At 44.5% G+C, this 16,872-nt stretch overlaps 1 protein-coding gene and 1 long non-coding RNA gene across 2 annotated transcripts in view; one reads left to right on the forward strand and one right to left on the reverse strand.

Moving 5' to 3' along the window:
* Positions 1 to 7,717: 7,717 nt before the first annotated feature.
* On the reverse strand, positions 7,718 to 10,243 carry LOC113458133. The gene is made up of 3 exons (XR_003378565.1): positions 9,959 to 10,243; positions 9,772 to 9,854; positions 7,718 to 8,361 (listed from the first exon to the last, which is right to left on the reverse strand). It is a non-coding gene; the product is annotated as an uncharacterized LOC113458133 (long non-coding RNA).
* A 276-nt stretch (positions 10,244 to 10,519) lies between these two features.
* Snd1 (staphylococcal nuclease and tudor domain containing 1) overlaps positions 10,520 to 16,872 on the forward strand; it is a 408,605-nt gene continuing 402,252 nt past the window's right edge. The window contains exon 1 of the mRNA XM_005365723.2: positions 10,520 to 10,807. Coding sequence (XP_005365780.1) covers positions 10,730 to 10,807 — 78 coding nt within the window. The 5' untranslated portion in view covers positions 10,520 to 10,729. The remainder of the gene's footprint in view (positions 10,808 to 16,872) is intronic.

A 16,872-nucleotide genomic window follows, 5' to 3' on the forward strand; every position in this document is an offset into this window, starting at 1 on the left:
AGATTTTGCCTATCTTTGTTTTCTGTTTCAGGGGCAAAGCTCCAGGCAGAGAAACGGCTCAGATGCCTTATGGCGGGAGTCTCATTTTCAAAATGTATAAACAACACATAACTCTCTGGCTGTTTAGCTTGTTTCAGTTTCGGTAGGAAGCTACGTGCTATACTCGGAAGCACCCTCCAGAGAGTAGCTCTGCTAGCCACTCCCTGCTGAACGATGGGGCTGCGGAATTAAGAACTGTCCCGCTGTCTCACAAAACCCTCTCTTACAGGAATTTATGCCACTCTGAAGCACAAAGAACAGTCTCAGCGATGGTTTGCTGGGTTTGGTGTCTCTGTAGTATTACAGTGCAACGTGGCTCACTACTTATCCTCTGGCAGAATGAATCTGGAGATGATCCAGCAAGGGGCACCTGAAATCCACCGTGAGTGGACCATGCACCCCTTAAGACGCCCTCTGAACTCTGGCTGTGTCTCAGCTCCACCCTTGCCCTTTGTCTGGAGCAATGGCATGTCTGTCTGTACTCTGGTCTTTTACTGGGGGGTTGCCCCACCCTCACGTTCTAGCCACCAAGTCCCAGGCTCAAGTCCCTGCTTCCCCTGCACTCCTGACCTCTTGCTTTGGTAACTCTTAATTCAGACAGCTGACATTGCCTTCCTGGTGGGGATCATGCCACCCCAGAGGTTCAGCCTTTGATCATTTCAGGTCACTGCCTTCCTTGGAAAGGGCCCCGGGGCCTCTGTTTCATAGAGACTCCTGCTGTCTTCTTATTCTCTGTTCTACTTTATAGAGAAGGCTGAGAATATACAATGTGACCACATCAATGTTTTGGTTCTCAAAATATTGATTTGCTTTTCCTTCCTCAACTTGTTGTCGTTTTTCTATATAAGCAATAAAATAAACCTTACGAGGTTAAACCACACGAACATTTCAATAATCAGGCTGGGGACAGAGCTAAATGACAGAGCATTTTCCTAGTGCCTATGACAGTAGGTTCCATGCTCAGCGGTGCCATCTCTGGCTCTCCAGCCTGCTCTGCGGCTTTTGGGTTTGCCAACCTTTTAATTACAAGAGTTATTCCTGGGGCTGGAGGGATGACTCAGTGGTTAAGGGCACTTCCTGCCCTTCCAGAGGACTTGATTCCAGTTCCCATCACCCACATTGGGCTTCCCACAACCAACTGTAGCTTCAGCTTCAGAGGTCTGATGCCTTTTTCTGACCTCCACAGGCATCCACATGCATTCTACACACACGCACACACACACACACGAAAATAAAAATATTTTTAAAGTTAGTTCTTAAATCAACAGAGATAGATTTAGAGACACATTCTTTTAGTTTGTTTCTCCAGAGAAACTTAGTAGCGACTGGTATAAGACAGGTTTTGGAGGAACAAACTTTTGTACTTACTTCTGTACCATACATATGTGCATTCATGTGTATGGGTGGATATGTTCATGCATGTGTGAGAGTGCTGGAAACTATCAGGTTTAACTAGTCAGCCACCAAGCTCCAGAGGTTGCAGCACAGCTGCAAGTCCACCTGTGTGCCACCAGGCCTGGCTTTTTATGTGGCTTACAGAACAAGTGGTTTATCAACTGTCATTCTCCCAGACCAGGAAGAACAAATCATGAAAAAAAAATTTTTTTTTTTTGGTTTTTCGAGACAGGGTTTCTCTGTGGTTTTGGAGCCTGTCCTGGAACTAGCTCTTGTAGACCAGGCTGGTCTCGAACTCACAGAGATCCGCCTGCCTCTGCCTCCCGAGTGCTGGGATTAAAGGCGTGCGCCACCACCGCCCGGCGAAAAAAAAATTTTTTAAATTAGTTTTACGGTTTCCAAAATTGGGTGTCTAATTTAATTAACTATAAACCTACTAGCTACTATGTCTCTTATTATGTATGTGTAATCTATGTTGTGGTGTGACAATACACCTAATATCTTTAGATACTCCTAAAGAATCCTAGTTTTACTCGAACACATATATGATAACATCAAACAGATTTGTCCAAGTAACAAGCATTGCCTAGGCGACTGATCTGAATTTCATGAAGTAGTAAGAGAAAACATTGAGGACCAGGATTCAAACCTCCAAGCCAAGTGCTGCAGATGTGTCCTACAAAGTGACGAGTTTTGAGTGGAGCCCAGAGCAAGGGAAGACTGTGCAGCTGGTCCAAGCTGCCCTGTAAACTTTCTGTCCCTTGGCCACAGAGTTCAGCAGACCAATAGTGCTTGACCATCAGTGGCAGACAGTCATGCTGTCAAGTGAATCTTACAGAATCATAGGCCAGATCATTGGAGTACTGCAACAAGGTCTCTGAGAATAATAAGCTGCCATTTGGCCTGTAACTGGGCCTTAGCATGGACTAAATGTTTAACCTTGGACCACTAGATGATTATGCAGCCTGAGTAGTCCATCATATCCCGGTAAATATCTGACCAACCAGGTCATAAAGTTAGCTATCTATACCTATAGTGCCTATAGCAGCACTGCTTCATCAAATATATGCATCTATGTGTATATGTATGTATGTATGTATGTATGTATGTATGTATATGTACACACACATACTTGGCCAGGTCAAAATAAGCCTTGAAGGCACACTTAATCTACATGAACAAGCTCCATTGTCCCACGTCCCTACTCTTACTGTACTGCCTTCTTATTCCTAGCTGCACCTATGGCCTTACAGGCGATTCTCTCTTACAACAGGTGGAAGTGGAAGAGAGGATTCAGGTCTGGGTACCAGTAGCTGTGTTCCATATGCAAGAAACCAGAAGTCAACTGGTTGCATTTGCTTACTCCCTTCTCTTGGAATATTTTTTTTTTTTCGAGACAGGGTTTCTCTGTAGTTTTGGAGCCTGTCCTGGAACTAGCTCTTGTAGTCCAGGCTGGCCTCGAACTCACAGTATCCGCCTGCCTCTGCCTCCTGAGTGCTGGGATTAAAGGCATGCACCACCACCGTCTGGTCTTTGGGAACTCTTGTAGGACAGTGATGAATATAATAAATCCACTCAAGGGCTGGAGAGATGGCTCAGAGGTTAAGAGCATTGCCTGCTCTACCAAAGGTCCTGAGTTCAATTCCCAGCAACCACATGGTGGCTCACAACCATCTGTAATGGGGCCTGGTGCCCTCTTCTGGCCTGCAGGCATAGACACAGACAGAATATTGCATACATAATAAATAAATATTTAAAAAAAATAAATCCAGGGTGGGAGGAGGGGGAGGGAAATGGGAGGCTGGGAGGAGGTGGAAACTTGTTTTTTTTCCTTTTCTCAATAAAAAAAAAAAAGAAAAAAAAATAAATCCACTCAATTTTCAGGGCAGTGCACCTACTTGATTATTTTGTATGGAAGGAGAAATGGCCAAACATTCAACCATTTACCAATTTATGAGTCGTGGCCAATTATATGGAGCCCAAATACTAGAAGGGTAGTGGTTGGATTCTTCAGGATAGAATAGATGCTCCAGATCACTGTTCCATACGCATGCTGTTTCTTCTATGGTTGGGATGAAGCAATCTGATAATGTCTTCTTAAACCTGGCTGTGTGTGAAATCTTCAGAGTTAATTTCGTAAGTTCACTTCCATGGACTCTTTCCAATGTGACTCAGTATTAAGACGAACTTGAGTAGCCCTCCAGAATATGCTCAGAACAGTTTTTCTGGTAGAATGACTACTAATAGGTGGAAAATTAGATAATAAGGAAAGCCATTGTCTTTGGCTGTTACACGAGAGAGAAACAAATTTTTATATTCTTTAGGCTACTAAGTAATATAGTGACCTATATTAGTTTTTTTGCTTTAATGGCTAGCCTGTCCTACGTGAAATTAAGACACACATGGTTTCTTGAGAAGAGGAAGAAATAGAGTCATAGACTACTGTAAACAGGAGTTAATTTTTTTTTTTGGTTTTTCGAGACAGGGTTTCTCTGTAGCTACGGCCCCTGTCCTGGAACTAGCTCTTGTAGTCTAGGTTGGCCTCAAACTCACAGAGATCTACCTGCCTCTGCCTCCCGAGTGCTGGGATTAAAGGCGTGCGCCACCACTGCCCGGTGCAGGAGGTAAAAATTATTCATGTCCCAATGAGTTATTCTATGTCTAATTTATTCAATGAGTTGTTGGAGAGGTGACTCATTGGTTAAAAGCACTTGCTGCTCTTGCAGAGAACCTGGGTTTAGTTCCCAGCACCCAGATGACAGCTTACAACCATCCACAACTCCAGTTCCAGGGGATCCAGCATTCTCCTCTGGCCTCTGTGGGCAGTAGGCATGTAGCACATCTACATGCATGCAGACAAAACATTTATACACCTAGAACATAAATAAATTAATCAAAAATTGTTCAATGATAAGAACCCTCTCTGTAATCTCATTTTCCACTCTAAATATCCCCAATACTGATAGAACAAGAAAGAGAAATAAGACTGTCTCCATCTTCTATGCAGACATGTCCAATTAAAAACTTAGTTTTCATTGCAGCCCCAAATTTGATATCCTTGAATTTCTTTTATTTATTTATTTATTTATTTATTTATTTATTTATTTATTTGGTTTTTCGAGACAGGGTTTCTCTGTGGTTTTGGAGCCTGTCCTGGAACTAGCTCTTGTAGACCAGGCTGGTCTCGAACTCACAGAGATCCGCCTTATCCTTCAATTTCTAATCGTCGTGCCTCAACCTCCTGAGTGCTAGTGACCACACCTAGTTTTATGCAGTGGTAGGGATCAAATCCAGGGCGTCGTGCATGTTAATTAGGCTTAGTATCAACTGAAATATATTCCCAGACTCTGTTTTGGTTGTTTTCTTGAGACAAGGTCTCTATTGCCTATACTACCCTGGAACTCACTATATAGCTCAGGCTGTCCTCAAATTCATAGTAACCCTCTTGCCTTAGCTCACTACTGAGATTACAGGAATGAAAGAAAGCAATGCTAGGCCAACAAGGGACATAAATGTTAATGACTCACAGGAGCTTATTATAATAAAGTTTAGGTCAGTTCAAGCACTACATAAATAACTATAGTACCAGGAGGCTATGGAACACATCACTTTGGAAAAGTATTTTTCAAAGGGTCTGGGGAAACAGGGATGGGAGAATTCATTTCTGGTTGGAGGGGGAACTGTGTCTGAACTGAGCAATAAATGGTTGAGTGTGTGTTTGGAGTGAGTTCCATAGTAGAGCTAGAACTGCTGGAGCCATTGTGAACAACCAAGGCCAGGAATCCCTGCTCTGCATCTCCCTGAAAGGCAGTTGAGGGAGTCTGCCTTAGAAGGGAGACACGGAGCCAGCAATGTTAAAACACAAGCTTTCTGCTTTTGAAGCCTGGAGAGTATGAGGGACCGGGATTCTACTTTGTTTGTTTGTTTATTTATTTATTTATTTATTTATTTATTTATTTATTATGTATACAATGTTCTGTCTGTGTGTATGCCTGCAGGCCAGAAGAGGGCACCAGATCTCATCACAGATGGTTGTGAGCCACCATGTGGTTGCTGGGAATTGAACTCAGGACCTTTGGAAGAACAGGCAATACTCTTAACCCCTGAGCTATCTCTCCAGCCCCGGGATTCTACTTTGAAGAAGGTATGAGATAGGGAACAAGCCAGAGTCCTACGAGGGCAGAATAGAGCTAGAAGTGAAGAAGACGTCCAGTGTGTTGAGGCCACCTCATTCTTGATTTCTTCTTGATTTACCCATTCTTGATTTCTTCCGCCTTTTCAATCTAAATGCCATCTCTGTTGCCTCTGCAGTGAGAAGAGGTCAGGCCTTGAAGTAGGTACTTCCAAGAAAACTAATGCTTTCCTGATTAAAAAAAATGTGGTTTTTCAAGGCAAGGTTTCCCTCTAGCTTTGATGCCTGACCTGAAACTTGCTCTGTAGACCAGACCTGCCTCTGCCTCCTGAGTGCTGGGATTAACGGCGTGAGCCACCACCTCTTGGCTATGGGCAGCTATTTCTGGTACTGGCCCTGCCTCCTCTTTTTCTTCCTCTGCAGCTCTGAGAGACAAGCCAAGAGAGCTCAGGTGCTTTACTGGCATGACTGTGTCTCTGAACATGTACTTCTCACTCCTTGATCTCTGAGGGGAAAAGTATGCTTATCTTGAAGTTAACAGAGCTTGCTATTGTCTGGTGAAGCCTCTGTAACTGAGTTTGCTAATTACTGGCTTCCATGTTCCAGAGATAGAAAGAAATGCTCAGGTTTCATTCTTGCTTGGCCATCTTTAGAGACTCCCAACAACAAAGGTGGCACCATTGTCTGGAGATCTGCTTATGTTCTTGTCTTTAGAAATCTGGATAGCAGGCAGGCTACAGTGAAAACTCAACAGTGCTCAAAGCCAACAGCTGCAGCAGGAGTAAAACTATATAATTGTACAAGACTATAGACCACGGGGGCTGGAGAGATAGCTCAGAGGTTAAGAGCATTGCCTGCTCTTCCAAAGGTCCTGAGTTCAATTCCCAGCAACCACATGGTGGCTCACAACCATCTGGAATGAGGTCTGGTGCCCTCTTCTGGCCTGCAGACATACACACAGACAGAATATTGTATACATAATAAATAAATAAATAAATATTAAAAAAAAGACTATAGACCACCAAGGTTGGATGCCATTCAGAGGGATGAAACAAAGGTTGAATTTGCCACCAAGTAGTAGAAAGACTAGGTTCAAAGTTGACCAACTGCAAGTTTTGTAACCATTACTCAACTCATATAGACGAGTTTTATACCTCCATGAATCCTTCACGTGATAATTAAGATAAGGCAACGTATCTTCCTTGGGTTAGTAAAGAATTGCACCACAAGGCTTACAAAATATTTATATCTCAAAGAATAGGATAAATTGTCTTTTTTTGTTTGGTTGGTTTTTTTGAGACAGAGTCTTGCTATGGAACCCTGACTGACCTGGCATTTGCCTCGTAGACCAAGTTGGCCTCGAACTTGTGTAAATCCTCCTGTTTCAGTTTCCCAGTGCTGGGACTAGAGAGGCATGAGCTATCATGCCTGGCTCACTTTCTCTCTCTCTCTCCCTGTCTCTCTTTCTCTCTCTCTCCCTTGCTCCCCTCCCTGCCTCTCTCTTCTTCTTCAACCCTCTCCCAAGGTCCACATGCTCCCAATTTACTCAGGAGATCTTGTCTTTTTTCTACTTCCCTTGTAGATTAGATCTATGTATGTCTCTCTGAGGGTCCTCATTGTTGTCTAGGTTCTCTGGGATTGTGATTTGTAAGCTGGTCGTTCCCTCTCCTTCCTTATTTTTCTTAAAACAGGATTTGAGTTCCACTTCTAATGTTATAAAGTAAAATCTTTGGGCTGGTTCCTTAGAAATTTGCTTTAAAGCAGAAAGTGCTATTACATACCTGCAATCCCAGGTCTCAGGAGGCTGAGGCAGGAAAGTTGATAGTTTGGGGCTATTCTGAGACACTTGGGGAGACCCCATCTCACAAACCATTTTAAGAAGAAAAAAGGTGATTTATGCCATTATGCAGTTAATTTTTTTACTTGTTTGGTTGTTTTCCTTGCATATATGTGTACCATGTTAAGTGCAGTGTCAATGGAGGCCAGAAGTGGGTGTGAGATTCTCTGGAACTGGAGTTATAGACAGTTGTAAGCTGCCATGTGGGTGCTGGGAAATTGAACTCAGGTCCTTTGAGTCAGTGCTCTTAACCTCTGAGCTACCTCTCCAGAACAAACTTTTTTTAAATGATATATTTTTATTTTATGTGCTTTGGTGTTTTGCCTGCATGCATTTGTGTGCCATTATGCACTTTAATCAGGTATGGGTACATGAGGCATATATAAACCCTTTAAAAACTTACATAAAAGATCCTGGCAACAGACACGACAGCAAGACTAAAATTTAATGGCCCAGTTGGGCAGTGTGTGACACAATAGTTACAAGCAATGTGAGCTAAATTAATTAAAATGAAATAACATTAACAATTCACTTCCTCGGTTGCACTTGCAACATCTCCAGTGCTCATTAGCTACAGCCGGCTGGTGGCTACCATGCTGGACAGAGCACAACGAGAACGTTTCCACTGCTGCGGAAAGTTCTAGACAGTCCGATCTAGACTTTGTGGGGGCTTCCCTATAAATAAATAAACACTAGAACCATAAAAGAAAGAGGGGAATAAGTGTCTGAGAAGTAGTTCGGGGCCAGGTGTGCTGTGCTAAGGAGTTGAATTTTGTTCTGAAGTTGAGGGATTGGCATGACTGAAAAATGCATTACAGTAAGAACGAGGGGCAATGGTGCAGAGGGCTGAATGACGTTGAAGGTAGGTGAAGAAAGGAGACAGAAGGCTCACACAGAGTGCTGTTTTTCCCATGGACATTGATTGGAGAATTAAACATCTTTGTCTGGGCTCTGGATTCTATAAAAGCAAGCAGAGGATGAGGAGGTATGTTTGTCCACCGGAGAAGCAGGCAGATACCTGAGATCAGACTGTGTGTGACTGACAGTTCTAGTCACATCTAGACTCCATCCCTTAAAATCCTGGCCTAGCGCTGCTTAATAAAAAAAACATTTAAGCCAGGCAGTGGTGGCGCCTTTAATCCCAGCACTTGGGAAGCAGAGGCAGGCGGATCTCTGTGAGTTCGAGGCCAGCATGGTCTACAAGAGCTAGTTCCAGGACATGCTCAAAAAAAAAAAAAGAAAAGATTTTAGAAAAGGGCTGGAGAGATGGCTCAGAGGTTAAGAGCACTGGCTGCTCTACTAAAGGTCCTGAGTTCAATTCCCAGCACCCACATGGTGGCTCACAATGATCTGTGATGAGGTCTGGTGCCCTGTTCTTGCCTGCAGGCATACATGAAGATATAACACTGTATACAAAATAAATAAATAAGTAATCTTTTTAAAAAAAATTAAAAATTACATTTCTTTATGTATGTGCGTGGTGTGCATGTCACAGTTTGCATGAAGGGTCAGAGGACGACTTGCAAGAGTTGCTTTTCTCATTCCACCGTGTAAGTCCTAGGGATTGAACTCAAGTCAACAGGCTTGCATGCAAGCACCTGTACCTGTGGAGCCATCTTGAGGTCCCTGTTCACTTTAAAACAGACAAAACATCAATGCCCTCCTTTGAAGAAACAGATTGTATGTACCTTGTAGGCTTGTCCCAAGGACTAAATTACATACTGTAGGGGAAAAGTACGTAGCAGGCAGTGTATTTTGTGCATGCTTCTGCGCCATACAATTTGGTTGTTAGTATTGACTTGCATGATCAATGGTTGTGAAGAAATAGAAAATTAATACAAGGCAAAAGAGAATTAAGTGGATGAGTATGGAAGAAGAACAGTAATTATGATCAGAAAATGAGATGTTTGGAATTACAGTTTCAACTATAAATTTATACTATTTCAAATATTCTGGAGTGTGGTTAAACTGCTACAAAGGTCAAATTCACTAGAGTTGAGGACCCGGAGTTGAGAGAACAGGACACTGGCCAAGCCCTCATCAATACTGATAAAGTATATAATCCCGTGGAGTGTACTAGTAAAGACCGCTTTGCGTTTTTGAACAGGGTGCACTCATGATCAGGAACACTCGCCTATAGAGATAAAGAAAGATGCTAACCTCAAAACTTGATTCTGATGTGAGGAACCGGTGAATACACAACTTCTTTAAAAAAGTTATAGTGAAAAGTATCTTTAGCGTAAGGCCAGGTTTCATTGTTAAATAATACATACAAAGACGTATGCTCTACAAAGGGGCACTCCAAGAATATAAATTCTCCTTAAACATCCAATTATATGACTTTCCTGTCCCACTTCAATATCGTTACCTAAATTGTTGAGGACAGGAGTGAGGTAAGGGGTTTTCTGCCCAGTTCTGGGATGGCACATCCCAAGGCTTTTCCAAGCTCAGCTGGAGCAGCAAAGAAATCAGAAAACGAGGTCATTCTCCGCGTGAACAGGACGCGTCATTCCGCTATTACTTCCATCAACAAACATTAGCAGAGCTCACTTTACCCCAGTGGTAAAGATCCGCGGCCGCTTTCCGAGTCAAGACCAACATCAGCAGCTTGCCCAATGGCTGCGACTTTCCAAAGTCGCCTCTACTCTGCAGAGGGGAAACGCCGGAGCTCCGAGAGCAGCCTGCACTGAGACTCCCAGGCTCCAGGACCAGAGGCCTGGTGCTCAGACCCGGTGTGCAGCTATTTCACGTGCCCGCTTTGCCGCCGGAGGGGCGGGTCGGGTCGGGGTCGGGGCCAGGCAGGAGGGCGCGACCGGCCCCGCCTTCGGTGCTCCCATGGCTCCCCGCGCCCCACGGTCAGATGCTGACGTGTCCTTTCCTTCCCACTACACCTCCCGACACCACGGTCTCAGACTTCCCCGGAAGTCCCGCCCCGTAGTTCGCCCGTCACCGCAAATCAGCTCTTTCAGCGCTTCCTGGAGCTCCCCACCCTTTTTGGAACCAAGGGGCGGGGCTTCACGAACAGCGTGCCTATTGGCTTGAGGTCCGGCGGGTTCTGGACGCTAATTGGCCGGAAGGCGGTGGCGCTCTGGCACGCTTGCGCGGCGAGTAGAACGTGTGGCGGCGGCGGAGATCGCGTCTCCTCTTTTGCTCTCAGTCCCGCTGCTGCTTTAGTGTGCGCCTGGCGCCTCCGTCCAGTCCGCCGTCGGTAGCCTGTCGCCTGCCTGCCTCCTCCTCGTCGCTGCAACCTCTCCCCAGCGCCGACACCTATCCTGACACCTCCAGCCCGGCCGGCCGCCCCACTCGCTGCCCTTCCAGCTCCACACATGGCCTCCTCCGCGCAGAGCGGCGGCTCCTCCGGGGGACCCGCGGTCCCCACCGTGCAGCGGGGCATCGTCAAGATGGTGAGAGCGGGGCCCCAGACCCGGACCCCTCTGTCGCCTTGGAGCGGGAGTCAGGCATTGACTCCTTCCCCTTCCGTCAGCCTGCATGGTCTCAGTTCGCCTTTCCTCTGCCCCTTCCTCACTCTCCACCCACTCCGAATCTTCACCTGGCAGAACCCCGCACGAACTCCCCTTGACTTTTGCCTTCTGGTCACCCTGTCATGGGTTCGGTCACAGTGATTCTCGTGGTCGCGGCTTTCGGAGCCCCTGGCTGTTTACCAGAAGCAGATCTGTTACTGATACATTAACGGAGATAGTTCATGGATAGTTCTTCCCATCCCCCTCTTTCGGTCCATTTTGACTTATGCCGATCAGTTCGCTGTTTTCCGAGATCCTGACATCTTTTCTTTCCTGGAACCCCAGGAGTGCTTAGCTGTCATGAAGTTTTTCTGTTTCCACTGACTCTCAGTTACTTACACAAAGTTTTCTCAACTTTCTCTCTGTGTCCAGTTTGTAAGGCCTGAAAGCCCCTGATCTTTGCATACTTTTGCCTTAGGCTGGCAGGGATCTTATGCTAATTAGTATTTCCTCATTTCCTAAGGGTAAGGAGACTTGTTTTAAAGAAGGCCAGTGCCTTAAGGGCACATGGCAGTTTGGATTGGAGCCAATAACCAGAGCCCAGGTGTTCAGATTCCCTGTGTAGGACTCTAACCTGTACAGATCCTGCCCACTTGCGTACCTTCACTTTCTTCATTCGGAATTTTGAATTCTATCACCCTCACTCCCACGCTATTTTTTTTTTTTTTTTTGGTTTTTTCGAGACAGGGTTTCTCTGTGACTTTGTAGCCTGTCCTGGAACTAGCTCTGTAGACCAGGCTGGTCTCGAACTCCCAGAGATCCGCCTGCCTCTGCCTCCCGAATGCTGGAATTAAAGGCGTGCGCCACCATCGCCCGGCTTTCCCACGCTAATTTTGTAGCACAAATCTGTTTTATTTTTTTATATGATCTGTCCTTTTTTCCCCCCCCCCCCACATTGAGCTCTGACTTTTCTTGTTTGTTAACAACAGGTTTTCAGATTGAGATGATTGTACTCTTTTAGATTGCTTTTCATATCATAACTTCAATTTTTCCCTCCAGAGTGGAAGATATTCTTTTCCTCAAAGAGCCAGTTTTTAAACAATCCTTTTGCTGTCCTGTTTTCTTTCACTGGGACCTGAAAAGGTGGCTCAGTGGATAAAAGTGCTTGCTGTGCAATCATGAGGACCTGGGTTCAAATCTTTTAGAATCCACATTCAAGCTGGACATGGCCATTCCAGTTCCTGTAACCTAAGTGTTATCCTGGGAATAAGGTGAAGAGCGAGATGTTCTCCTATGTTCCAGTAGCCTTATATGGCCTCCGCATGAGCACTCAGGCACATGTTCCCTAACATACACCCAAGTATGTATACAAACATGTGCCGCTCTCAGACACAAGTATTTTGCAGCTTATGTGTGTAAATTCAATCTCCAGATTCCTAGAATGCTTATGTCTTCATTTCTTAGATAAATCTCAGCTATCAGCTGTCAGCTGAGATTTCTTGGGATATGCAGTATTGCCTTATTGCCTTTTCTGTTTATGTACCAGACAGTCAGAATTCATTAGACGCAATGAATAGGGAATTTCCAAGGTCCATGTTTTCTCTCTGAAATTTTGACTCCTGAAAGAATTTTTCTGAAGTGCTTCCTCTTTCATTCACACTGGTCTTCTCTTCATTACAGGAACAGAGTATCGCTTAGTTGTCCGGCGTGGTTTTGGTGGCCTGCCGTGGATTTTTTAGTTTTCTTACTAAGGCTTGACTTTTTCTTAAAGGCAGCCCTTTTGTAGGAGGGGAGTTGTAGGAAGCTGAACCTATTTTTGCTTTCAACAATGTTGGCAGCCTCCAGGGTATCTGGATTCTCTGAGGTGATTGTGCCCACTCACAGATTATTTCCCCTGTGGATACTGTATTATCAGTGGTCACTCACGTCTTCAGCTGCCTTCTCTCTGCATTTCATCTGTACCATCTAGTAAGCAGATGTCTAATCTGAGGCTCAGATAGGCTCACTTACCCAGGTACCTTTTTTTATTAGTAAATAGAGGCAGAGGCCAAACTTGAACCCAGGTCTGCCTGCCACAACACAAACTAGTATAAACTGTGCTGTGGGGCCTGACTCCAGGACTTTAAGACTCTGGGGTATTACTTTCTAACATGAAGGGTGGGGTTGGTAATGCATGACCACAAATTATAGAACAGTGGAAGCTGACTGTAATTGAGTTGAGAGAAAAGATTAGGTGCTGTTCCATGACTTGCTGGTTGCTGCTGTTGTGGTTGTGTGACTTCATTTGGTGTGTATGGTTGCTGTGTGCTTAGGAGTATTTGTTGTATGTCATTTAAAATTCAGTGATTTGCGCAGTCTGTACCGCGCATGGGCTGCTGCACGCCCTGCCCACACTGCAGAGGGTGGGTGGGTGAGTTACCAGCAGCAGATTTGTGTCCGGTTTAGAGGCCTTGTCTCGGATGAAAAATCAACCAGTGGCAAATTGCTCTCTGAAGCTCTTCTGCTAAGTGAAGTTTTATTTTCTTGGAGAGTAATAGTTTTCAGTGGTACTAGAAACTGCTTTGTAAGAAGTCTGTGAAGGAGGGTGGAGAGCTCTCTTGCAGGAAAGAGAAAGAAACAGGTATTGATAGAAAACTGAGGTGCTGCTTTCTTCTGCCTTTTGGAAGGGTACAGAAATTGGAACACTGAGTAGGAAGGGTACAGAAATTGGAACACTGAGTAGTCGAAGGTGTGTTTTTGAGTGGGAGCATTCAGGTCCTGTGCACTGGGCTGATCTGAGGGTCAGAAATGGTTGATGGTAGAAGTCATTTTTCAGTGAGGAATAGTTCTCTCTCTCTCTCTCACTAGTATTTTTTTTGTTTTTTTTGTTTTTTTTTGTTTTTCGAGACAGGGTTTCTCTGTGGCTTTGGAGCCTGTCCTGGAACTAGCTCTGTAGACCAGGCTGGTCTCGAACTCACAGAGATCTGCCTGCCTCTGCCTCCCAAGTGCTGGGATTAAAGGCGTGCGCCACCACCGCCCGGCTCACTAGTGTTTTTTAAAAAAAACCAACTGTGATGCCAGTGGCTGTGTGTACTTTCTAGATTGGGGGAAAGATGGTTGGTTCTGGAGTATCCTTATGGAGAAAGTGGGCAATAAGCTGACACAAGCTTTAAAGAGCTATCTTGTTACTCATGTTGAGGGAAATATGAACACAGATTTCTGTGTTTTGAGTTGGGATACTAGCAGTGATGCAGGTGGGCAGAATGCAGCTCGGGTAATTACATGTCTCTATCATATCCGATCTTATTTTTGAACCCGTGAAAGCTCCCCGCTCTGAGTCTCTGAATACTATGCTAGACTTTCCTTTAGCTGTGACAGACCGTGTCTGCAGATGTTCCATAGGTGAGGTTTGGTCATCCCCTTAGTGGCTACTTAGAAAAGGCTGTCTTCTGGCTTTACTGACCTAGTTACCTTTAGCTCTGAAATTTGGTGTTTGCATGCGCACCTCCTCAGCAGGCGCACATGACAGCTGTAGAATGAGGCGTGTTCTTCAGTCTTCCCTGCCTGTTGCAAGCAGATGTGGAAGTAGCTTACCTTACTGCACGGTGTGGAAGGCTGGAGGGTTGTGGAGTCCCGCACTCACTCTCTCGGAAGGGGAAAGGACCCTTGGTTAGTCTTCAGAGTGAATGACCTTAGCTTGCTGTTTCCATAGCATTCTCGCTGCCTGTTTGTTGTGAAATGTAAATTTCCTCCCAGGTAGCTTTGTGGACATTTCTTTGAAGTATAGCCTGTAGAAGATGGTTTCTAAAATTGAGTTCATTATACTTAAATATATTTTAGACTTCTGCACTAAGAAGTGTGTTTCTTTTGAGATTTGAGTGGGGACAGAGTAGCCTGTTGATGTTGACTTTCTTGACTTTTCTGTTTTTAAGACAGAGTCTCCTGTGACCAGATTGTCTTCAAACTCCTGTGACCTCGGACTTGCCATCCTCCTGCCTCTGCCTCAGTGCTGCGATTATCAGCATGCACCACACAGGTGGCTTTTGAGTTGCTTCCTTCTGTATGTGCTTATTTTACGTAGGACAAACAAAAGCATCCCTGTTGCTGAGCTACTTAAGATACCCTTGTTTACCATTTAGAAGTATAGGGTAGCTGGAAAATCTTTTCGAGGAGTCATGTGCACAGAAGTAGAATAAGGATACTTTCCCTGTAGGTTTGACATTGCCCATTTCCCAGCGGTTATGCATGGGAGGTTTCAATCAAGGTCAGTAAAGGAACACAAAGTTATTTTTGTATCTTGAACACTTTCTGAGATTTTTCAGTGAAAATGAAGCATCCCTCCGGCTCTAGTTATGCGGATAGTAGTGCTGCCACGGAACTAAATAAATAGTAAGTAATTATATTCCGTCCTACCCCCCGACAGGTCTCATTGTGAAGCACTATGTTGATTGGTCAGGCTGGCCTCAAACTTGTGGCAGTCCTTCTGCCTTTTCCTCCTGAGAGCTGGGAATGTGGGCATGTGCCCCTATGCCAGGCTTTGTGATACTTTTTTTTTATTGAACATTTAGTTTTTGTTCAAGCTCTATCTGGGCATTGGGTTTTTATCCTATGGCTCATGGAGGAGTCAGACAGTAAAGAAGGGAATAAGTAAGCATGTAATGGAGCATAGTGAATTCACATGGTGGACTACAACAGGGTGGTTGGGAGCAAGAGAGAGGCGATTCCTTTAAATAGTGTGTTTAGGAAAGAATCCTCTCAGTTGGCGTCTGCACTGAAATCGGTTGGACATAAAGAGCCATCCACAAGGGAAGTGTTTCCAGCAGAGAATGACAAGTGCAGAGCTGTGGGGTTTCCACTGATGATTGTTCTCCAGTGTTTTTACAGTAGTTCTTCAGTGTCTTTAAGTTCAGTCTCACACACAAATGCTATGGACTGAACATGAGATACTACATAACGTGTGGTTAAGGGTGGTAAAGGAGCAGGCAGCAGGGTAGTAATTGCTCCTGTATCCTGGTGAGATCAGTAGCTGACAGTCTACTGAATAAATGCATGGAATGAGAGGCTGAGGTTTGGTTCTTAGGACCAAGAGTTAGGCTGTTTTGACATCTTATGAATTAGTCCACTATTTCCAAGTTTTCCTGTGATGGAAACGGATGAAAACAAATGCTAAAGCAGACAGAATTGGGATTAAATAGCGTTCATATTCTAAGTAGGAGTTAAGTAGTATCTGTCATTGTTGGTGTTTTTTTTTTTTTTTCTTCAAGACAGGGTTTCCTGGAACTAGCTCTCGTAGACCAGGCTGGCCTCGAACTCACAGAGATCCGCCTGCCTCTGCTCCCGAGTGCTGGGATTAAAGGGGAGCACCACCACTGTTGGTGTTTATGCTTCTGTTAGCATTAGTTTTTTTAGGGAGTTGAGTGCTGCTACAAGTTCCTTTCAGTGCGATTAACCTGGTAAACTTTAGTTGTGTGAGTGAAGAGTTTAAACTATTGGTCAGGTGGGGTGGGAAACTGGCTGGAGCACATCTGTGCTCGTTAGGCTGGCTGGCTGGCTTTGGTGATCGGTGGACAGTACTTTTTTAATGACTCAATGAAGTTGATTTTTTTTTTTTTTTTTTTGGAAACAAGTGACATAACCCAGGTTGAGCTCAAACTTGTGATTCTTCTTCCTCAGCCTCCCGAGCATTGGGATTGCAGGCTTGGGACACTGGGCTTCTAGCGACTCAAGTCTTGTAGTGTGGATGTAGTCAAATTTTAAGTACTACTGAGAATGGATACATACTTTCTGTTGCTACTTCCTCCTATGGTAGAATGACATATGCTTTTTGTTTTTATGGCTGAATCACAGGTTGTGAGCTTCTAATGCAGATGGAGTGTTGTGGGGTTTCACTTACTTCTAGTGAGACTTAATATGATAAACTAATATGTTTGTCTCACTTAGCTTTTTTTTAAATATTTATTTATTTACTTATTATGTATACAATATTCTGTTTGTGTATATGTCTGCAGGCCAGAAGAGGACACCAGACC

The sequence above is a fragment of the Microtus ochrogaster genome, unplaced genomic scaffold (assembly GCF_000317375.1).
Source record: "Microtus ochrogaster isolate Prairie Vole_2 unplaced genomic scaffold, MicOch1.0 UNK4, whole genome shotgun sequence".
Taxonomy (NCBI): domain Eukaryota; kingdom Metazoa; phylum Chordata; class Mammalia; order Rodentia; family Cricetidae; genus Microtus; species Microtus ochrogaster.